Source organism: Girardinichthys multiradiatus, chromosome 13, assembly GCF_021462225.1.
Source record: "Girardinichthys multiradiatus isolate DD_20200921_A chromosome 13, DD_fGirMul_XY1, whole genome shotgun sequence".
Lineage (NCBI taxonomy): Eukaryota > Metazoa > Chordata > Actinopteri > Cyprinodontiformes > Goodeidae > Girardinichthys > Girardinichthys multiradiatus.
In genome coordinates, this window is record NC_061806.1 from 7,364,396 (window position 1) to 7,389,167 (window position 24,772).

General features: G+C 42.2%; 1 protein-coding gene and 1 long non-coding RNA gene across 4 annotated transcripts in view; one reads left to right on the plus strand and one right to left on the minus strand.

The window, feature by feature from the left end:
- Nucleotides 1-218: 218 nt before the first annotated feature.
- LOC124879829 lies at nucleotides 219-5,521 on the plus strand. The gene is made up of 2 exons (XR_007041128.1): nucleotides 219-278; nucleotides 4,805-5,521. It is a non-coding gene; the product is annotated as an uncharacterized LOC124879829 (long non-coding RNA).
- A 15,378-nt stretch (nucleotides 5,522-20,899) lies between these two features.
- Nucleotides 20,900-24,772, minus strand: part of tmem200b (transmembrane protein 200B) — a 28,331-nt gene continuing 24,458 nt past the window's right edge. For all 3 annotated transcript variants that reach the window (XM_047384581.1, XM_047384582.1, XM_047384583.1), the window contains exon 2: nucleotides 20,900-23,335. In XM_047384581.1, coding sequence (XP_047240537.1) covers nucleotides 22,047-23,285 — 1,239 coding nt within the window. In that variant the 5' untranslated portion in view covers nucleotides 23,286-23,335 and the 3' untranslated portion in view covers nucleotides 20,900-22,046. The remainder of the gene's footprint in view (nucleotides 23,336-24,772) is intronic.

Sequence of the window (24,772 nt, forward strand, 5' to 3'; positions counted from 1 at the left end):
TGGAAGTCCTGAACCAACCTTATTTATGTCTCCTGGTTTCCTTCAACTCTTCAGCCTCTGGAAACTACTGTCTTCTGAGACATATGACAACAAAGATCCTGTTTAACCATTGAAGCCTGGAGCATCAGTACCTGCCACTTAAAGGAAGAAAACTGAAGATTAAGTCGTATTCCCTTCAAGAAACCACTCGTTGTTACCAGAAGAATTCTTCTCCATCAGGTGCATGGATGAGCCTCCGTTTTCAAAGCCTCTCCAAACTCATTAGTTTCAGCATCAGGGTAAGACAGGCTGAATTGATTGATTTACTTCTATTATTGAAATTATTACGTGTTGCCGAATTGAAGCTGTTACTGACCCCTGCAAAAGCATTACTAATTAAAGAAAGCATATAAAATTCTAGTTAATTTGTGGACATTCAATTATTTGAGTCACCTTATTGTTGGTTTTTCATTGGTGGTAAAAAGTCTTGTTGCCTGGTTCTAAAATATTTTAGGAGATTTTTATAGGTTGCCTTAGTCAAGTTTGTTAAAACAGCGCCCTTGGGGCTCGTGCTGAGCTACTAAAATTAACCTAGCCCATATACCAAGAGCCAGTTGTAAATTAGGGAATGAGCAGCCGTGAACAAAAGTGACTGTTGAAGGTGTGGATGACTGCGATAGGCTACTCAGTCGCCCGGACCTCCAGTTGAAGAAGGGCGAGACTTTTGGATGAAAGCTGTCAGAGGCTAGGCGAGTCATTTCCCGACACCAGCTTAAACAGAACTTTCAGTAAACCTGCTTAGTAAGATCTTTCAGGTTTAGGGAAGACCGGACCCGTTAGATGGAGAGCTGGATTGAGCAATCCCTTTAGACATGGAGAAGTAGGAGGGAAGGGTTAGCTCATCGGACAACGAAAACCCCTATGCAACCAGGTTATTGCATCTTTTTATTTTTCAGATTTCCCTCTAACAGATTTGTGTTTTTTTCTTGAACTACATAAGATAAATTATATATATGTGGAAAGGTTTTCTCAACTGTATATTTAAAATAAAAATTCTTACTTGGAGTCTCAGTTAAAAAGATTGCCACAGCAATGATCTGTTATGTGTTTTGGGGAAAATATAGTCTTTCAAGAGGTACAACATCGCCTCTCATGTGTGTTCTTCCTACAGAGTTTTTATGAGAAGGACTCCTTGAAATGGACCTTGCCTTTGTTGTGATTATGAATCTGAGAATATTATTTAATATTAATATTTTAATCAAATAATATTTTGATCTGTTAAGGGTTGTCCTGTGAAGACCAGCCCAGTAAGACGGTGGTATTAGGACAAAATAGAAAGGTGTGAGCCAAGCTCTGACATTATTGAACAGTAAACTCTGCACACACATGGAATGAATTCACACAATTTCTTAAAATACAAGAATTTATTAACAAAAATAAGTCAACTCAAAGTCAAACATATTTCAATCAACAAACTCTTTACCATGCTAAAACAATCCAACTAAACTACCAAGCAGATTTAAAGAATAACGAAGACTAATGGGGCTATGTACAATATAAACAAGTTGATTAAAGATGATTGAAAAACATGACCAAAAGAGTGATGCAACATTACCATGCAATGTTTATGTTTGAGAACCAAAGATTATCTTGAAGAATCTGGAAATGAAGTTAAGTTAGTCTTGGAACTAACTTAGGCAATAATCAGCAGACCTTTAGACAACCATTCATAATACAAGATCAGATAAAATATTTTAATAAAATGTTTTAAGAATGATCTGGTGAATAAAACCAACCTTCTGGATGACTAATACTTAATGGTGTCTAATTAGCTGCCTTTATTTAGTAAAATAATATTTACAGAAATATTATTAAGGGAATATTTTGGAAAAGAGCCAAATCTTTCTGGAGAAATGGGGCTTAATGGTGTTTCCTTAGTTATCAGATTTAGTAAAATAATGTTTAGGGACTATTATTTACTAGCTTGAAAACTAACAACGTTTCTGTTAAATGTTCCCTAGCAGGCAAGCATGTGTTCTTAGCTTGTTAGCAGTGAAAGCTAACAAAGGAAGCTGATAGCTTAGCACACGAATCAAACACATACCTTTAAAATACCGTTAATAAAAGGGTTAAAATGCATGTGCGCGGACGGCGCGTTATGGCCGATCTTCTGTGTTTAAAATCATCCTTTAAATAAAGTTTGTCTTAACTTTAAAAACACACAAACACAGAACACAACCAGAGCACATGTGCTGCAGATAGCCTGCTAGCACTCAAATAGCTGAGTTTCACACAAACAAAACCAAACTTCATAAAATGAAAAACATTTAGATCATTTCAATCTAAATCTTTCTCTATTATTCTGCCCAAACACCACACCTCGTATGAACGTGTTGAGGTGTTGTCCGGGCAACGACGAACAAAGGGTTAGCTTCCAGTTCTGTCCGCTGACCACGCTGCACGTTACCATAGGCTTCGTAGAGACCGCGTCTCTGCTGGGAACTCTGGAACACAGTTTGCTTCTGCAGGCCTCAGAGAGAAAGTAAAGCAATGTTTATACCTTAATCTCCCTTTTATGAATGAATACCAGATTCTTTCAACAGTAATTCATCAGTAATTAACTTGTGCATATGATCGCGTGACACCCTTGGATCCAGTTTGAAAAGTTTGTCTTTTTGCCAGCAAAGAGACATTAGCACGCTGTCCCCCCTATCCGGTCCCTCTGGAGGCCTTGTGGAAGAGGCAGGATGTAGCAAGAGCGGTGCTTTTATTTGGACAGTGATGTCACAGGAAGTCTGCAGTTACCCCGTTTCCTGGCTGTGAAGGAAGTAGGTTAATGCAATTTATTTTGAAAGTTCCAGAAAAGTCTGTACTGGCCTTTCACGTTGTAACCATGGCTGTGGTCCCAACACCTTCACTGCTAAATTGAAGTAAGTCATGCATAGTTGGATCACAAGGTTTTTTGCCTGGTCTAATGCAAGTAAGATCCATTCATTTTTTTGATCAAGTAGTACTGTGCATGCTATCCCTTCACCACTGGATACTTCAGATACTTCACCACTGGTTTACTTCTTCCCAGGCTTATCAATCGGTCCTGAAGAGATGAAAATCGGAACAAAGATTAATTTGTATCTGGTCAGAAGAGTCTAATAGGCAACTTCAAGATTTATTTTCTTCATGGATTGGAATGTATTTAGGAACTCCTGCATGTATTTGGATGAACTGACGGAAACAGTGTCTGCTTATGTCTTCTTTCCTCACAAAAGAAGACATAAGCAGACACTGTTTCCGTCAGTGCATGTATTTGGATGAACTGACGGAAACAGTGTCTGCTTATGTCTTCTTTTGTGAGGAAATTATTATTTCTAAAACAAATACATTATTATTTATTCAAATACTAAGCCTTGGATGACTAAATAAGCCAGAGAGGTCATTCCACAGAACAGTGTGAATTATTATCATTCAAATATGGATAAATAAAGTGAACTAAAGAGACAGGTGAAGAAGGAAATTAAATTTGCCAATCAGGCATATAAAGATAAAGTGGAGGTCTTGCTGGTTGTTCCTAGAGTCTCTAGATGTAGAATGTGAGGCATATCTTTTAGTTATCAGGCTCCTCTCCTGTGGAACCAGCTCCCAGTTTTAGTCCGTGTGGCAGACACCCTGTCTACTTTATTTACTTTATTCTACTGTTATTTCAGCTTTTAATTTTATGTTCTCTCTCTTTTCTCTTCCTAGAAGCTACACTTGGCCTGACTTTGCATTTATCTGTGACACCTTCCTGGAGGGGTGCATCGTCCAAGCTTCTGCTGTCGACAATTTAATGCTCACCTTTTACAGATGATACACTTTGCCCTGCCTTTCAGTGTTTAACCCTGTCTCTCCTAGACGTAGCTACTGGCTGAGGTTTTACTATGACTAACTGTATGTACTCTCTTTACTCTAGACTTGAAAACTGGTTCGGAGTTCATCTGCTTAGCTGTCTTTCCATCTTAGATGAAGCCACTAAAGGAGATATTACCATTAATGTTTCACTTTTTTTTCACATTGAAAGTACTGTTGGATTAGTGCTTCTGCATTCTTTTTTTGTCTCTGTTCTCTCAAACCCCCAGCCAGTTGTGGCAGATGGCCGCTCACGCTGAGCCTGGTGCTGCTGGAGGTTTCTTCCTGTTAAAAGGGAGTTTTCCTCTCCACTGTCGCTACATGCATGCACAATATGAGGGACCGCTGCAAAGTCAGTGCAGGCCACTGTCCACTGTCTCTACATGCTCATCCAGGAGGAGTGAATGCTGCAAGTCACTGACTGGATGCAATCTGCTGGGTTTCCCTAGATTAAAATACTTTTTAATCAGTTTAAATAATAAACTGAATCCGACTGCACTGCTGGATAGTTAGGATTAATTGGAATGCATGTACCTGACTTGAAATCTGTATGACTCAATTGAATTGACTTTGTAAAGTGCCTTGAGAGAAGGTGTTGTTGATTGGCGCTATATAAATAAAACTGGATAGAATTGAATTGAACTGGGAACTGGTAGCTCAAGCCCTGCATGGAAGGGAGTTAAAAACATGATAGGGATGCAGAACAAAAAATGTGCAATCTCCTTAAATGGCAGAACTGTCCTTGAGCTCTCTGGTGAACTAAATGCGTTTTATAATAATTTTGATATACATGATTTTAGTGAGGAGGTGTCTGGTTTTAGAGATTGAGCTCTTAGTTTCGCACAAAACTATTTAAACATTGACAGAGAGTGATGGTACTGGAGGATGTGTTCTTAAAAACTGTGCTTTTTAACTTGCAGATATTTTCTGCTTTGTTTTCCAGATGTCCTTGAAACTGCAGAAGGCCCCTAGTCTGTGGAAAGACTCGATAATTGTACTGGTCCCAATATTGAAAGTTTCAAAGTCACTTAACTATTTCCAACCAATGGCTTTGACATCACTTGTTATGAAGGTATTTGAGAAATTGTTAAAGGAAATGTTGACGCAGGACAAAATGGACCCCCTCTAGTTTGCTTTTAGGCCAAACGGAGGTGTAAAGGATGCACTATGGACACTTATAAACTTGGTTTTTAAATATCTTGAGGGAACTACATGCCTGGATTTTTTATTCCTGTTTTACTAAACATGTTTTTACCTTTGCTTTTATTTGTTAGTACGCATCACTTTTTCACACATAAGAATGGCCTGCAAAATATTGTCAAGGTTTGCATTAAAATTGCTGGCATATTTCTTAATGAACTGAGTGACCTTCATTATTTCACCTCCTTAAAGAAAGCTAGGATCATTTTGGCTGATCATAGCCATCCTCTATGGGCAGAATTCTCCCTTTGACCATCAGGACAGAGATACAAAATGACATATTGTAAGACGAACAAACTATAAAAATCCTTTATCCCCACTGTTATTAGCCTGGACAATTCCAGGCCAACATTTTAAGGACAGTTGTTTTTGTGTGTGTGGCTGTTTTTTAAGTTTTCACTGCTGTCTGCACTACAAGTTTCCCTTGGGGACAATAAAGTTTACTTGACTTTAGGCACTACATTTGTGTGTTCCTTGGCTGGACTGAGACAAAACATTGGCCCGGGCATTTAGATGGAATGGTATTGATGAAAAGACGATGAAGCCTATGGTTGGAAAAAAAAAATTCTTGTGACAGCGGTTGGACACTGTCTTGTTGGTGTACATGTACCTGTCTAACAAACTTAAACCTACACCATCCTCCCAGTCCTGTTATTCTGTAAAGGACAGAAACCAAAATGCTGCTTGGTCTAGTTAACTTCCTGAACAATGTACGTACAGCGTATAATAGGATCCTGAAATTTGGACAGAGAGGAATAGAGGTGAGACATGATCATTGATGAATATTAAAATGTATAAATGGCAAATTGTGATTGAATGATATTTTCACAGACTATGAACTCATCACATCAACAAAAAGTCACCTTAGACCTCCATAACAGCAACTATTTTGTCAAACATGGAATATTTTGTCAAACAGAAACCTTTAAGAAGTGAAAGGTGACCAACAGAAAAGTAAGAAAGAATGACAGACTTGCTCAGATGATCACAGTACTGGCATCTTCACTCTAGAAAAATAGTTTGAATCATGTATTCTATACAGTACTTAATTAGAGGAACACACAAGAGGCTTCCAAAAATGAGTGATAGCCTCCTATAACAGTGAGAGGTTACAGCTGGAAGAAAACAGCTTATATAGCTCAGTTTATATATACACAATACCTCATTCTCATATTTATTTCACCTAATGTCTTATGCATTAAGACCTATTAACATACACTCATTCTAATTATTTAATCTAATCTTATCTGATGCATTATAATTGTGTTTTGATCATTTTATTTTTCCTCATCAGGCTACAAAAGCAGCTTTCTTAATAGCTCACTTTTCTCAGCTACCCAGTCAATTACCATGTTGGTGTCAAATGACATGAGAATGTCCTTTTTTAGTGGCCATCAGCATAAACATCTCCAGCTAGTTAGCGGACAAGATGCTTCGGAGTCTGCTTTTAATGAACTGTGTGTTGAGAATGTTCTTTCACAGGCCACCTCAGCTAGGGAGAGGATCAGCAGGTACTTGTATGTAAGCCCAAGGGAACGATAAGCATCTGATAGAGAATTTGATAGCAGCACAGTGGCCAGTTTTTGCAAGAATCACAGTGTTTGTTGTTGTAAATATAGATCTGAGAATATTATTTAATATTTAATATTAATATTTTAATATTTTAATATTTTAATATTTTAATATTTTATCAAATAATATTTCGGTCTGTTAAGGATTGTCCTGTGAATACCAGCCCAATAAGGCGATGGTATTAGGACAGAATAGAAAGGTGTGAGACGAGCTCTGGCATTATTGAACAGCATAAACTCTGCACATATATGGAATGAATTCACACAATTTCTTAAAATACAAGAATTTATTAACAAAAATATGTCAACTCAAAGTCAAACATATTTCAATCAACAAACTCTTTACTATGCTAAAACAATTCAACTAAACTACCAAGCAGATTTAAAGAATAACGAAGACTAATGGGCTATGTACAATATCAACAAGTTGATTAAAGATGACTGGAAATCATGACCAAAAAGAGTGATGCAACATTACCATGCAATGTTTATGTTTGAGAACGTTGGTTACGTACTGTAACCCCAGATTCTATGAGTATAGGCGCAGCCCTTTAAGGCTATCGCTAGGGGGGGGTATCACTTCGCGCGCAGCGCAGCACTGAAAACTTTAGTCCACACCCACCTGCTGTGTGGGCCCCTCCCCGGTCCGTATAAATCACGGTGAGACCGGACAAACGGCTCCCAAATAGTTTTTTCTTCAGCCATTCCGGGACCAGTGAGGCCCAGAGCTTAAAGGGCTGCGCCTATACTCATAGAATCTGGGGTTACAGTACGTAACCAACATTCTATTTCGTATAGGCTTCAACCTTTAAGGCTATCGCTAGTGGGTTAAAGGCGAAGCAGGATGTAGTCTATGCCTCACTGGGTCCATCCAGACCACAACTGAACATCTGCTCGCCTAATGACACCAAAAATCAGCCTTCTGAATGCGTCATGTTTAGCAGCTGAGCACACCTCCCTGGCGATTTATGTAGGCTGCTGCCACTCTGTTGTCTGTGTGGATCAGAACATGCTGATCCCACAGCAGAGGAGCAGAATGCTGTGTCACCTTCCACACTGTGAGAAGCTCCAGCACGTTTATGTGGAGAGACATGTGGTCTGGCCACTGTGCTCCCACCGCCTGAGACTGACACGTTCCTCCCCATCCCGACAGGGATGCGTCTGTGAACACTGAGACGTGTGACACCGGTCTGCTGAGGGGAACTTCCTCTGACAGGATGCGGGGATTTCCCCAATGGGCCAGGTCGGGTCCCACTGAAGGAGGGACTGAGATCATCCGCTTCTTCTGACGCACAGGATCTATGCGCAGGCGGATGAACCATCTCTGAAGACGTCTCATATGAAGCAGACCCAGCGGAACAACCACGTGAGCCGCTGACATCATTCCTAGTAACCGCATAAGTGACAGAGCTGTCACTACGCTCTGAGGTTTGACACGGAGGAGAAGCGCTGACAGCGTGTCTGTTCTCGGCTGAGAGAGCCGGGCTCTCAATGTGGCTGAGTTTAACTCCACCCCCAGATAAACGATCATCCGGGATGGGAAAACAGAACTTTTTTGCCAGTTTATTGAAAACCCCAGAACTGTCAGATGCGGCCAGCTTCTTTGTCTGTACCGCTGCTTCCTCTCTGGACCGAGCCAGCAAAAGCAGGTCGTTCAGATAAAAAAGGATTCTCATCCCTGCCGAGCGCAGCGGCTGCAACACCGTCTCCACACATTTGGAGAACGTGCGTGGGGCGAGAGAGTAACTGAACGGCAGGCGGTTGTATTGATATGAGATCCCTTGGTAAGCGAAACGCAGATATTTGCGGTGTTTTGGGATGATGGGGATGTGAAAATAAGCATCCTTCAGATCTATGGAGGTGAACCAGTCGTTCTGGTGAACGTTCTCCATCACCTGTCTGACTGTCAGCATGTGGAAACGTCTCTCCATGATCGCTTTGTTGAACAGGGACAGATCGAGAATCGGTCTCGTACCTCCTGTTTTCTTGGGAACCAGAAAATATCGAGAATAAAACCCCGTGTTTTCCTCTCCGCGAGGAACCCTGGAAATTACGTTTTTTATCAGGAGTTCCTGCAGTTCTGACATGAGAACGGAGCTCTGCTCTGGGGAGGACAGGACTGTCTCCAAAAATCCCTCTGAACGGTGGGGGCGGAGACAGGAACTGCAGCGTGTAACCTCTGCTGATCAGTCTGTCCATCCACCTGTCCAGGGAACATACGCGCCGCCACTCTGAGTGATGCTCTGAGAGCGGCCGCACATTTATCTGTGGTGCTCATGGATACGAGCCAGGCTAGAGCCCCTACCTCCGTTACCCGACTCGGATTCTGATCGGAGGTAACCCATGGGGGGCTCGGATCGAAAGGGCTGTAAACCAGCCTCACCAGGGGGATATTCACCCAGGCTCGCAGCTTGGTGTTGAGCGGGGGCATCCCTGGTGCGCCGCTTCGTAGGGAGCTGCTGTTGTGCATCCTTTGTGATCTCACCCACTGACAGCTGGGGAGGACAGAAGGGAGAAGGCAGCGAGCGTGGCTCTACCGGAACAGCATAGTATGCTCTTGTGGAGTCATGCTTTGAAACTGTGAGATCGTGGGGCCTCTTAAATGGTCGTTTAAAAGGGGCCGTCTCATTACGAGTGGAGGATGTGTGTGAGGAAAGCACAGCGAGATCGTACGATCTGGCTGAGCCAGAATAAAACGGAAACTTGCTCTTAGAGAAATTTATGTGTTTTATTTCAAAACAATCAGTAGTTTTACACACATCCCCCCCCCCCCCACCAGTCACTTTTTAAATCTCCGCAGTCGCTCCTGTGGAGGGTTGGACCAGGCGCACGCCAACTGCCGACCTCTGCGCTGCTGCTGCGGCTGAGTAGACGGAGCAACTCGGGGAGCTGCGGCAGCGGCCGTGGAGCGTCTCTGCTGCTGCCGCTGATCACGGCAATCCCGTCAGCGGCCGGTGGTATGGGACGACCGGAAGCCAGAGCGATTAAGAGACCCATGTCTCTTGACCCGTTCAAGTTCCTCTTGAGAGGTCTGCATCTGGCCCAGCACGGACTGGAAATGAGGACCGAACAGCCCATCCGGACTGATCGGACCCTCCAGTAACTCCCTCTTAAAATCCTCAGGGATGGAGGAGGAGAGCCGAAGCCACATCTGTCGCCGTAGCAAGGTCTGCCAGGCAGCGATGCGGGAGGAGCACACAGCCGACACCGCACAGAGGTTGAGGATGGTGTCTGCGAGATTGCAGAATTCCTCCACATCAACCGGAGGCAGCTCCATCTCCCAAGCCTTCTAGGAGATGGCGTAGGCCAGGAAGGCGGTGTTGTTGGTCGCCGCAGCGCCCTGAGCGGCACATTGGTGGGAGCGATCAGTCAGTCTGGCCGTGATCTGATCACTGGGGGAGGGGGGCAAAGGCCGTTGTCCGACGTGCCGGGCCGACCTAACCCCAAAAACTGCCGACAGACTGGGCTCCAGAGCAGGAACTGGGGGAAACCCCTGATCCGTCAGGGACTCCACCCTCGTGATGGGTGTGAAGGTGGAGACCGGTGCCTTTAGCTGAAGCGGCTCGGCCGCCGCTCCCGACAGGTAAGCAGTTACCGCCGGAAAACGGAGCCAAACCGGATCTCGGCAAGTTGAATGAGCTGGGGCGAATTTTCCCGCCAGGTTGTCAGTCGGGAGCTGGGCTAAAGGCGCGGGAACAGGGACACCTTTAGCCTCGGCTACTTTCGCGATGATGTCCGGCAGCGCGCTAACAAGTGCGCCCATCGCCGGAAAGGGGGTGGTCGCCGACATCGGGAGGCCCTGAGCCTGGACTGATTTTGTATCCGCGTCCTCCGTCCGGAGGAAGTGAGTGGAGATATCAGTCGCTGTCTCTGGGGCGGAATCGTCCGTTTCCCGCCCAACACCAAAGATGTCCAATGCCTCATCGAGGGAGCATTGGTCCGCTACGGGGAATTCCCCTTCTAGCGGGGAGAAAATGGCTAGCCGCCGTTGCTTCTCTTCCAGAGGCAGACGCCTGCAGGAAGGGCAGGTGGACTGCGGGGTCAAGGCCAGGCTTGCATGATCAGGACCGAGGCAGCCCTCGCAGATGGCATGCAGGTCATAACTCATGATGTAGCCGGTGTTACAAGCCGGGCAGAGGCGGATCGTGCCGACGCTAGCCATGGTTCTTCTTGAATCAGTGCTCTTCAGCTGTCGCTGAAGAAAAATGGGAGCCGTTTGTCCGGTCTCACCGTAATTTATACGGACCGGGGTGGGGCCCACACAGCAGGTGGGCGTGGACTAAAGTTTTCAGTGCTGCGCTGCGCGCAAAGGGATAAACCTACTAGCGATAGCCTTAAAGGGCGAAGCCTATACGAAATAGAACCAAGGATTATCTTGAAGAATCTGGAAGTGAAGTTAAGTTAGTCTTGGAACTAACTTAGGTAATAATCAGCAAACGTTAGACCACCCTTCACAATGCAAGATCAGATAAAATATTATTTTAATAAAATAATGTTTTAAATAATGATCTACTGAATAAAACCAACCTTCTGGATGACCATTTCACATCGGTGTCTAATTAGCTGCCTTTAGTTGTTGAAATAATATTCGAAAAAAGATTATAAAAGGGGTATTTTGGAAAAGAGCCAAATCTTTCTGGAGAAATGGGCTTAATGGTGTTTACTTAGTGCTGCCACGTGTTCTTACCGGCTGGCCGTTGGGCTAACAAAGAAGCTAATAGCTTAGCACCAGAATCAACACGTACCTTTCAAATACCAGGTTAATAAAAGGGTTAAAGTGCATAAGCGCGGACGGCACGTTATGAGCAATGTCCTGGTTAAAACCACCCTTTAAATAAAGTTTATCTTAACTTTAAAACATACAAAGAACACGAACCGGCCTGTGTGCTACATGTAGCATGCTAGCACAAAGATAGCCGAGTTCCACAAAACAAACTTCATAACATGAAATCGTTTAGATCATTTCATCCTAAACCTATCTGTTAATCTGCCCAAATCTAACCTCTGACCATGGTGAGTAAACGTTGTCCAAGGGCGATGAAGTTCGGATAAACGTCCACAGTCAACAAGCGGTTGGCTTTCAGCTAACCTCTGCGTTCGCTCTGTGAACAACAGCGTTAGCTCCGGAGGGCTGGGCGGCTGTTCGTTACCGTAACACGGTGGTGCAAGCTGTAGTCTGTCCTTCAGACTCGGCTTGTAGAAACAGCTTCTCTGCTGGGGATCTCTTCGACACAGTTTTGCTTCTGCGGAGCTTTGGAGAGAAAATGTAAGCAACTCTTACACCTTAATTTCCCCGCTCATGAATGAAAATACCGGATACACAGACAGTATTTAATTCTACTTAACTTTGCATATAATAGGTGATCATATGGCTTCCTTGGATCCAGTTGAATTTAAGTCTTTTTGCCAGCAAAAGACATTCGCGCGCTGGGCCTCTCCTGAACCATCCTCCTCGGAGGCCGTGTGGAAAGAGAGCGATATGTGGGAAGGGTGGGGGTCTTATACGGGCAGTGGCATCACTGGGAAGTCCTCTGCTACCCCTCCTTCCCCCTTCGGAGTTGTGCTTTATTTTGGGCAATGGCGCCACAGGAAGTCCGCAGTTACCCCCTTTCCTGGCTGTGCTGGAAGAAGGTTAATGCACTTTATTTTGAAAAGTTCCAGAAATGTATGTACCGGAGTTTTAATGTGGAAATCCATGGCTGTAGGTCCCAACATTGGTCACAATTTCACTTTCTTGTTCTTCTACAGATCCATGCTCTGCTGTTCTGGTCTTGTATTCATCCACATGTGATGTCATAAGCCTATCCCACTGTCTAGCAAAACCTTTCAGTTCTGATTGAAGGTTATTTACTGTAGCCCTGCTGTCAAATTTGATGAGACTTTTGCTAAGGTTTTGAAGTGCATTAATAGGAAGAGAAACAGTTCTGACCTGTTCAAACTTCCTGGGGTCCAGCCATGCCGAATCAGCAAGGAGAGGGCTATGTGTGACAAAAATCGTCAGTGGATTGCCTCAATAGTTATGTCCAGGATGGTGTTGTGCACTTTCACTTCATATACTTTCTCAGCATTGATATGTATCTCATCTTCGGCCATCTCTCCAGCCCCGCATTTTCTCTTTTTGGCTCTCTTCTCAGGTAGTGCAGCCTTCACTTCCATGTCAGTGTTCTCCTCCAGTTTCTCATTTGTCCATTTCACAAATGTGTCTGTAACTGCCTTGACAGTTGTGAAGTCCCTGGCGATGCTTTTGATGCTCTCTTGTGTGGCAGTCACCATACGATGGGCAGAGAGGATGTCCATCCCCTTTGATTAGAGGTACTTGGACAGGGGAATTGTTTAGAAGGAAAATCTGTGCTGTTAACACAGTTTCGTATTTCAAGAGACAATCTTTAAAGCCTCAGGCTTTGGTGCAAACAGCTGGCTTTTCTTTTTCCCGCTTTTCGATGGCCTCCAGTGTGAGCACTGCATCAATGAAGAGGCCATTCTCTGGTTTTCCAAAATGTCCAAAGATTTTATGGAGAGCATCATGCTTGACCCACCACAGTGTCTCACCAATTGGACAGAGGCGTCTGTGTCTTGTCTCTTCGTGGGTTTGTTTCTCCCACAGATTAACCCTCTGATAGGAATCTTTGACAAACACAGCTCTGTCATTAAGCAGATTGAAAAGTGATCCACTTTCAATGACAGTTTGTGTTGTGTTAGCAAGCACAAGATTAAGTACATATGCATAGCACCACACATACACATGAGTGCCCCATCTTTTGCATTACCGATGCACATGGACTTGTCCAGATTCAAATGCTCTAAAACTAAGAGCAAGTACACAAAGTACTGTCCTGTGGAGGCTTCACACCTCACTATGGCAACAAACCTCTCCTGCACAGTCTCAGTGACATACCTAAGGATTACTGAACACTGATCAGTGTCTGTTATGTCCTGAGTTGTGTCTCACTGAACAGAAAACATTACAGCTTTCTGGACATCACTGCCGATGGTCTCTGGAATGAGGTGCCCAATCAAACTGTATGCGGCCTCATTCTCCACTTGCTTATAGCTCAGCTCCCTCTTCCCAAGTACTTTGACCATATCCACAACTCGCTTCAAAACTTGCCGTCTCTTTTTCACTTGTTCCCTATGAGCTGACATCCGACTGCCGGCAAACAAGCTGCTGATGTTGCTTTTTGAGCATCTTAAGAAAAAAGCTTCAGCACAAGTCTGGTGTGCAGTGCTCTTTTCATGCTTCTCTGTGCGCAGATGTACATGTCACCAATCACTCATGTCTGTAATAAATTCACTGGTATCAGTCCTTTGCAATAAGTGAGCCACTTCCTGCCAGTACCATCTTTACAGGTAAACACCCTTATTGCACTGCTGGTGCTCTGCTGTGGGTGGTGATCTAAGAAAGCCTGTAATATGGCGGGCTTAGGCCACAAAGTAGTCTATGCCCTGGCTCTCTCTCTCCTGCTCTTCTGTCTCTTTCTCCTGATCTTATATCTCTCTCACCTACTCTTTTGTCTCATCTCTCAAGCACTGCTCCACTGGGAATAGTGGATCAACCTGGTGTAACATATAAGGATTAACAATTTGTTGAGGTTTTGAGATGTTCCCAGATAAAAAGGTGACAAAAAGCTTTGTTACAATACTCAGTAATATAACGGCCAAATTACTGTTCATTTCAAACAAACATAAACCAGGTGAAAAATAATGTAACAAATGCAATTTATTTATCTTTACTGTTTTCAAGTACAAGTCGGCTGGCCCCATACCATACTCATTGCCATACCATAGTTACAACCTCAAGGTTGAGAAATTAGCGTAGGGCCTTGGGAAAATTTTACCAAAAAATATTTTAAATTGACTGTTAACATGCCCACATTAAAGAAAATAAAAGTAATAAAGATGATATTTATGTATAAAAGACATGTATTGAATAAAATTAGTAGTCTTTGATTAACAAGTTAAAAGATGTATGATTGAAATGTGGTTAAGAACTGAGAATTAGAGGAAAAAACATTAAGGTTTGACATTCTCAATCAGCTATATATGAAAGAAATATAACATTAATCATTTGTAAAGCATGAATAAAAAGAATGAAGTGATGGTTTTGCAACGGTGTTTTAAAGTGAATGCTGAAAGCTGAAGAATGAAATGTGTAATACTGTGTAAATTCTAAAACTGAGCAGATTAGGGAAAGAACTGGAGGATGACAAGGAGTGACGAGAGCCGGCTGCATGCTGACAGCGACGGGAGGATACGACTACAGACCAGGGTGGATATTTTTGGCATCTCCAAGGCTGAGAAGCAGAATCAGTGGGTCACAATGACCATGACGAAAGTATTGAGCAATAATCAAGAAGCTGAGCTGAATAGGTTGCACAATAACTAAGAAGCCTAATAAGGGCCTGACCGGTGCAAGCATCAAGCGCTATAAAAACAATGATGAGAGCAGAAACGGGTTTGTTTCCTCGCAGAAGACCAGCGAACAAGTTCGGATGGAGAAAATAAGCTTGGATGGAAAAGGAACAGAGACATAGCCCCACTGATCGACTGCATTAACAAAGAGGATCAACCCGTGCGCCCAGAAAGGATTGTGCCTCAAAATTGGTATTGATATGGACACGACTCGGGAAATTCCATAAAATCACCTTATGTCATGAGTGACCAATGGGACAGCCATGGCAACAACCACTGGCCAATGAGCACAAAGGGTTTGGTGGAAATGCTCTATAAAATGGGCAAGAATAGAGGAACTAGTTGGTTGTTTCCTCGCAGAAGACCAGCGAACAAGATCGGAGAGACGCTACAGATGAATCAGAGGACCAGAGACACAACCCAGCTGATCGACTGCATTAAATAGAGGATCAACCCGTTTGCCTTAGAAGGACTGTGCCTCAAGATTAAGAATCTGATTTCATCTAAAGCCTTTTTATCCAGACAACAGAAGTGAACTTGATAGGTGAACAGCTGATTGCTCTAAGTTTCAGGGTTCTGGAAGTCCTGAATCAACTTCATTTATGTCCCCGGGTTTCCTTCAACTCTTCAGCCTCTGGAAATTACTGTCTTCGGAGACAAATAACAACAAAGATTCTGTTTAACCATCAAAGTCTGGAGCATCAGTACCTGCCACTTAAAGGAAGAAAACTGAAGATTAAGTCGTATTCCCTTCAAGAAATCACTCGTTACCAGAAGAATTCTTCTCCATCAGGTGCATGGATGAGCCTCCGTCTTCAAAGCCTCTTCAAACCCACTAGTTTCAGCATCAGGGAAAGACAGGTTGAGTTGATTGATTAATTTCTATTATTGAAATTATTTTCTGTTGCCGAATTTAAGCTGTTACTGACCCCTGCAAAAGCATTACTAATTTAAAAAAAGCATATAAAATTCTAGTTAAATTGTGGACATTCAGTTATTTGAGTCACCGTATTGTTGGTTTTTCATTGGTGGTAAAAAGTCTTGTTGCCTGGTTCTAAGATATTTTAGGAGGTTTTTATAGGTTGTCTTAGTCAAGTTTGTTAAAACAGCGCCCTCTGGGCTCGTGCTGAGCTACTAAAATTAACCTAGCTCATATACCAAGAGCCAGTTGTAAATTAGGGAATGAGCAGCTGTGAACAAAAGTGACTGTTGAAGGTGTGGATGACTTCCGGTGTGGTTGACTTCTGCCAAGTCCTGACCCGTTGGATGGAGAGCTGGATTGAGCAATCCCTTTAGACATGGGGAAGTAGGAGGGAGGGGTTAGCTCATCGGACAACGAAAGTATGATTAACCTATCCTTAGAAAATGGATATGTACCACAGGCTTTTAAGGTAGCTGTAATTAAACCTTTACTCAAGAAACCTTCGCTTGATCGAGATGACTTGAAAAATTACAGACCTATATCCAATCTTCCATTCTTATCTAAAATTCTAAAATAGTTGCTAATCAAATGTTTGAGCATTTACACAGCAATGACCTGTTTGAAGAGTTTCAGGCTTCAGAGCTTATCATAGCACTGAAACAGCTCTGCCGAAAGTCACTATTGATATTCTTATGGCCTCAGATAATGGACTTGTGTCTGTACTTGTCCTGTTAGATCTCAGTGCTGCGTTTGAAGCAGTCGATCACAATATTCTCTTAGAAAGGCTGGAATATGCTGTAGGGATCAGGGGAACAGCGCTTGGCTGGTTTAAATCTTATCTGTCTGACAGATTCCAGTTTGTTCATGTAAATGAACAAACTGGAATCATCTTTAAACTCCAGGGTTAATTGTCGAGTACCACAGGGTTCAGTACTTGAGCCAATTCTCTTTACTATATATGTGATTCCAATAGGTAAAATTATCAGGCAGCATAGAATACATTTTCACCGTTAAACTGATGACACTCAGCTTTACTTATCCATGAATCCTGATGAGCTCAACCAGTTAGATAGACTACAAGCATGTCTTGAAGACATAAAAACTTGGATGACTTGAAATTTTCTGCTTCTAAATTCAGACAAGACAGAAGTTGTCGTCTTTGGACCGGAGTCTTTAAAAACGAAACTGCTTAGTCAATCACTTAACGTGAATGGCATTAAATTGAGATAATAAAGTAAAAAACCTTGGTGTTATTTTTGACCAGGACATGTCAATTAAATCCCATATTAAACAGGTTTCTAGGATTTCCTTCTTTCATCTCCGGAACATTGCCTAAATAAGAAATATTCTGTCGAGGAGTGACGCTGAAAAACTAGTCCGTGCATTTGTTACTTCAAGGCTGGACTATTGTAATTCGTTACTATCAAGATGTCCACAAAATGCAGTTAAAAGCCTTCAGCTGATTCAAAATGCTTCAGCAAGAGTTCTGATGAAAATTAAAAGAGAGATCATATTTCCCCTACTTTAGCTTCCCTTTATTGGCTCCCTGTTAAATCCATAATAGAATTTAAAATTCTCCTTCTCACATAAAGCTCTTATTGATTTAGCTCCATCATACATCAGAGATCTGATTGTTCCATACGTTCCTAACAGAGCACTTCGTTCTCAGACTGCAGGTTTACTGGTGGTTCCTAGAGTCTCTAGAAGTAGAATGGAAGGCAGATCTTTTAGCTATCAGGCTCCTCTCCTGTGGAACCAGCTCCCAGTTTTAGTCCTTGAGGCAGACACCCTGTCTACATTTAAGGCCAGGCTTAAACGTTCCGTTTTGATAAAGCTTATAGTTAGAGTAGCTTGGGTTGATCCTGAGCTATCTTCCTTATTTTTTACCTCCATCTTCTTCCCTCCCTGTTGGATGGAGTAAAGGGGAGTCAGGTTTAGCCTAAACCGGCTCAGTTATGGTTGAGGTGCAGACACACCCTCCATTTCTGCTACCTGTATGACCCCCTCTCTTTTCCAATGGTTATGGTCAATCTGACAGAGAGAGGTATCCCAATCGTGGTTTTTAGTATAACAATGGCCATCAGTGGGCTCTAGAAGGACAAACTGTCTACTTTTAAGGCTAGGCTTAAAACTTTCCTTTTTGATTAAGCTTATAGTTAGAGTGGCTTAGGTTATCCTGAGCTACCTCTGTAGTTATGCTGCTATAGGCTTAGGCTGCTGGAGGACATAATGACCACTTTCACCCTCTTCGCTACATTCTCATACTACTCTCTAATTCTGCATCATTTGGTGTTATTTCAGTTTTTAACTTTATGTTCTCCCTCTTTTCTCTCCCTAGAAGCTACACCTGGCCTGACTCTGTGTCTGCATGTGACACCTTTCTGGAGAGGGGCATCGTCCAAGCTTCTGCTGGCAGCAACTTAATGCTCACCCTCTACCGATGACCCACATGGCCCTGTCTTTCAGTGTTTAACCCTTTCTCTGTCCTAGACATGGCAATTGACTGAGCTTTTACTGTGACTAACTCTATGTGCTCTCTTTCAGACTCTAACCTTGAAAACTGGGTCAGAGTTTATCTGTTCATTCTTTCTAGGTTAAACGACCAAAGGAGCTACATCCATTAACATTTACGTCTCCTTCCCATAGAAAGTACTCACGCTGAGCCTGGTGCTGCTGGAGGTTTCTTCCTGTTAAAAGGGAGTTTACCCTCTCCACTGTTGCTACATGCATGCTCAGTATGAGGGATTGATGCAAAGTCAACGCCAGTGACTGTCCACTGTCGCTACATGCTCATCCAGGAGGAGTGAATGCTACAAATCTCTGACTCGATGCTATCTGCTGGGTTTCCTTAGACAAAATACTTTTTATCCAATTTGAATAAATAACTGAATCTGACTGCACTGTTCATTGGTTAGGATTAATTGGAATTTTTGTACTTGACTTTTGTGAAGTGCCTTGAGACGACATGTGTTGTGAATTTGCGCTGTATAAATAAACTGAATTGAAAAAAGTTACTCTCACAAAGTGTCAGTTGTATGGATAATAAGGAATTGTGTCGGGATCCCTCAGCTACTTTCGTTTGGCTAATATCAACCTTTTTGGACTAAAGTGGTGATAATATAACCAACGTTCTTCCCAGGTCTTCATTGCCCAGGTCTTCATTGCCCATAACTTCTTAAATATCCACTGTCTCTGTTCTTCTGTAAGAAAATGGCAGTCATGAGTTGAAACTTGGAGCTGCATAGTGGACCTATAGTCTGTGCCCTTTTTTCTTTCCCACCTTTACCCGTGCATGACATTCCTTTGAGACATTTTTCCTTGCATTAATTTTGCTTCCTTGTTCCCAGATTGAGGCATTTACTTCTTTTTTTTCCATATTTTCTAAATATTCTTCCTTATCCTGTTATGGTGTTGTTGAAACCATGGTTAGGCTATTTTCATATTCGGGGGTAGGGGACTCATCACAACATGGAGTATAGTCTGGATAGATGATGACATAATTACAATTATCAACTTATCGTCATATATGTCCTCTTCATGGTGTGGATGTGTCTGCTTGGCATCTTCAACATTAACAAGAGTGTTTAAGGTACTGTTTGACCCTTTAGCCCTCCTGCAGTCCCATAGGGGTTGCTCGGACTCCGTGTGCGCTCCTTGAGTTTTCCCGTCTCTTTCGTGGTTTTCCTACAACCCGGGCTGCAGGGAGCCCTCCACATCACGTTTCCGACCATTGCCCTAGATTTTTGGTCCTGCAGGGGTCAGAGCGACCCCACGTGTAGTTCTTTCTGGCGCCTCCCATGATATCAGGCTCACACGGTACCAGCGCTTAGCCAGGACTGAGGGTGGGTTAGAGTCTTGGTCTGTTATATGCTACTCAATATCTTTATTAACCATCTCATTAGTTTCAGTAAATGAGCCCTGATTAGTGTCATCATTATCAAGTGCATCTCCTACCAGAACATTTCAACCATTTGAGGTGAACAGTTACAAATGTGTAACAATTATGGAAAAACTTCATTTTCTTATGATGCTTTTTATTAAGCTCCATATCTTTCTAAATTTGATCAGAAGATGTGGAAAATAAAAGAAAAACTGATTAAAAATAATGTTTAAAAAGAAAGAAAAGAGTTGACAAAAAACCTATTTCTTGTAACAGCCACTGGTTCTGAAGCTTTTGCACTCTTTGCTAAATGCTAGCTTAATGTATGTAGCTACTTTGTGGACATAAATGCTGACTGAAAAACTGAATTAAAATACTAAATATCTGTGCAATATTTAATCCCTAGCCTATATTGTGGTAATCATTATCCCTTATCAATGAGAGATGAGCCCTGAATTCTGGATGTACCTCCAGTGGCTCCAGAGTAGATTTTGTTTTTTTCTAAGGCAAACATATTGCGGCCATTACTTTGGCATCTATTTTCAGCACGTTTAAAAGGCAGATGTAAACTGGCGTTACGAACACAGGTCTGCAGTCATTCTGGCAAGAAGGAGGCATTGGTACAATGACAGATGAGAGAGAGAACTTTCTTGGTGCATGTCAACATATTTGGACGGTCAGAAATAAAAATATTAGAGGCATATCATGTATCCATTAATGCCATTTTTAGGACTGATTTGGAGCAAGTCACATATTGAAGCAATACCATATCTCCAATGGAAATACTCCTGTTAACACTGCATGTTCTTGTATCTGGATAATTCTAGTGCCCCATCACTTTGTGACACAACACTTTTGTCTGGATCGCACTGGAGGAACACTTCTACACACCGCAGAAAAGTTGCCACACTTTATAATATTGTGGAACATCCAGCAGACAACTACAATGCCATGAATTTATTTTCCCTTTGAGATTAAAAAAGTATTCTTGAATCTGAATTTGAATGGAATGTGGGGGGGGAAAGATGTCTGTGTAAGATTAATGTAACAGGCCAGTCTGATTCAAAGCCATTTTTATTGAGCCATTTGAGGTATACATTTTCTTTAAATATTTTATTTTCATAATAGAAAATAATGTATTACTCCTAATTGACCTAGAAGAGGAAAAGTCCTGTGTATTTTAATGTCAGGCAGTGATAAAGTCATAATTTATTTTTGTAGAAACATCATTATACTTAATAAGCAGCGAATGAGTAAAGCTCTGAGGGGAAAAGCAATAACAATTCCCAAAAGACTGAGAAAAATATTTCACCTGGATTACGTCATCAGTTGTTCATGCATCTTTTTATATATCTGGTTTTATCTGTGTAGCAAACTAAAATGTGAACGATGTAAAATAGCAGTTTAAACCAATTAAACGAAACGCACTTAGTTTATAGACCAGAAAAAGTGCAAGAAAAAAGATAAAGTCCAGCATGCTATGTGTTCTGTGGATGCAGAAAGAGAGAAAAAATTATGTTATCATGACTTATAAAAATGGTTGCCAAACTTAAGAAAATGAGTTTCAAGTTATAACAAATTCCACCATTATTCTCTACAAATACAAGACAAACACTAACATTTCGTTTGCATATGCAATTCAATGTAACATACTGTCATGCATTGCATTATTCTTAAAGGACATACAGTAATTAAAGATGTCCCATTTTGTACAATGGTTACATTTTTTGAGAGCTGTCACCACTTTATGGCCTTAGGAGCCCTGGTAATTTGGTTCAGAAATGTTTACAGAGAAATAACACCTTACTCCTGCACCAATCCATATGCTTCTTTTTGTAGTGGATTCAAGCACATTCATTTGGCCAGACATGGTAATTTCTTATTTTGCTGGCAAAATAAACTAAGAAAGCAAACAATATTTAAACTCTGCAGTACTGTGGTAGTGTTGAGGATGTATGTAGCTCTTCTTCTTAAACAATTATAAAGCTTAATATTAACTTGGATAGATTCCAAGTTAAAAGGCCATAGTCCCTTCTCAGCAATATTCCATTGACAACTGGGAAACTTTGGAAAATTTTACAGTTAAATATTTTTGTCCAAAATATTGTATAACCTCCTTTGTTCTCTAATCCCAAATAACTGAAAACTAAAATTAGAAAAATATTTTTTTTCTTGGTTTCCAATGTTTGAGATATTTCAATTGTCACTGAAATGGCCCAGAGCCAAAACTGTTATCCCAGTAGGAACACTGCTGCTCCAACTTGTCCAGCAGTTTGTCCACAGAGTCCTCTTTGTTGTCCAGTTTCAGATATCGCCTCCCACTTCCCAGTTCTAGTCGAGGCCAGCTTCCATGAGTTTGGTCCTCTTCAGCATCTGCCAACTCCACAGGGATCCTTACACAAACCTGGGAACTTATTTCTTTTTTATTGATTTGGTGCTGATTTGTATGATTTTCCTTTTCCAATGGGTACAGTTCTTTGTCGAAGTGCAGCCCAGTTTGGGCTGTGTAAGGCTTAGTCCTGTAGCTCATGCTGTGACAGCGTCTGTGTTGAGCAGCTGGGATATCCACTTCTTCCAACTTGAGGTTGGACATTGAGCAGGCAGACACTAGGCAGAAATTGAGTTTGAGGAGTGGGGCAGTCTGTAGACTGAAACCGTCTTTGCTCCTTAGTTCTGACCCTGTCTGTGAATTATTGTTTATCTGATTGTGTTTGGATGAGTTAAAGCAGGTTGAGGGGAGTAAGGGTAGAGGCTCTGACTCATCATGATGAAGGCCATCTGTCATCAGTTCCTGTTGATAGATGCCCTCTACACTGCCCTCCTCGTCCCTGGTGTATCTAGTCTGGAGTAGGGGCTCAGAGCATGCCACCTGCTGCAGACACAAAATATTAAGATGAGCAGCAGGTAGACTGCTCACCCATTGATAGTGGTTGGTTGCTGCTAAGTCTCTGAGACTTGCAGAGGGAACAGCTGCTGACACAGAGCAGATAACATTGCGCATTTGAGCTAGCAGCAGCTGAGTCTCTCTGTCCCTGTTTTCATACAGGACAGTGTTTGCACATATCAGGATGAACAGTCCGACTCCCATGATGATTGGGCCCAGTAGCTTCATGCAGTCACCATGAAGGAGACTAGCTGTAGAAAAGAGCCCCTTGGTATTCAGACTCCAGCCGGAAGGCTGATGATCAGAAATGCTTTCCTGTTCTGTATCTTCTAGAATGGGTGATCTTGAAAACTGGTAGGACCAGTAGCCAGCTACAGCCAGAGCAGTACCAACAGCTACCACAATTACTCCCAGTACCAGGAATGCTCCAGGCATTGAACGGATGCGAAGTTTGCCTTGAATCATCCTATCCTTCATTCTGCCTCGCAGACAGAAACGTGACTTCCGTGTGCAGGGAGGCGATGGTGGTGTAACACCTCTGCACTTCTGAGTCTTCATGGCACAGCTAGCCTAAACCATTTTCGTCCTGCTCAAACTCTGCCAGGAGTCTGTGAGAAAAGTACATTAAGAAGATTAATGCAGCTAAAACCTAAATCACCAAGTAGAACATAAAACATGTTTACAACAGCATCTATTTGAGTGTTTTTGCCAATTAAAAACAATTGAGTGAAAAAACTACTATGGTGGGAAGGATGGAACATTGGACGAATATAGAAATATTTGATCATAAGGTTTAGGCCTATCTCTATGTAATATCTCCATTCAGTCAGTCAGTCATTTTCTACCGTTTATTCCATATCTCCATTCACCTTTATAAAAAAAACTGTTGGGTAAAACTGATAGAACTGACATGATTCCATGTTGCTTTTACTGCATTTTAGTATGTTATACTCCAGGCCTTTCACTGATGCCCTCTCAGCATTTTTTTTTTTTTTTTTTGCGGTTGTTGGTTCCAGCCATGGATTACAACATTTAAAGACCAGTTTGACCTTTTCTGGAATTTAAAAAAAAAAAATCACAGTAACATACACCTAACTCAGCCCAGGAACAGGAGCAGTGGAAGTCCCGTGACAGCAGGGTGGGAAGGAGAGAGACGGCACGCTAATATCTCTTTGCTGGCAAACAGACATAACTCTTAGAACTGGATCCAAGAGTGTCATACTATCACACGATTGTATGCACAAAGTTAAGTAGGAATAAATTGCTGTTTGTGTATCCAGTATTCATTCACAAACGGGGGTAATTAAGGTACAAACGTGGCTTGACTTTTCTTTTTGAGGCCTACAGAAGCAACTGTTTTCCAGAGAGTTCCCAGCAGAGACCCTGTCTCTACAACACAGAGTGGAGCAATTTTCCCGGCCTGAAGGAAAGAACAGGACCGCAGCACCGTGGCCACAGCAGTAACGTGCAGTTCAGCCGGGCGGGCAGAATGAGCCGCCCCCACCCCGCAGTTACGGAGGTTAGCTGCAAGCTAACCCTTAGGAAGCAGTCACACGTGGATGTTTTCCTCAATGCCCAGGACAAGTTCTCCTCAGCACAGTTCATGTAAGAGGTGGTGTTGGGGCAGAGAAGATTAGTTTAGAATGAAATAATCTAAACAATGTTTGTTTCATGATGTTTGGTTTTTGTTTGTGTTAAGAAGCTCAACTAAATTAGTGCTAGCACATTAGCCGATCAGCGCATGTGCTCAGTTTATGTCTTCTGTGTTTTGTTTTAAAGTAAAGAATAACTTTATTTAAAGGGTGGTTTTAAACACAGAAGATTGGCCATAATGTGCCGTCCACACTTATACATTTCAACTCTTTTATTTGTAGTATTTTAAAGATATGTGTTTGATTCTGGTAGCAAGCTATAAGCTTCTTTTGTTAGCTCTAACCGCTAACGCCTAAGAACATGTGCTCGCCCGCTTTATGAGTCAGCTGAAGATCATTTACCCAGAAAGGTTGTTGGTCCTCATTCAAAATAATATTCCCTTGAATATTATT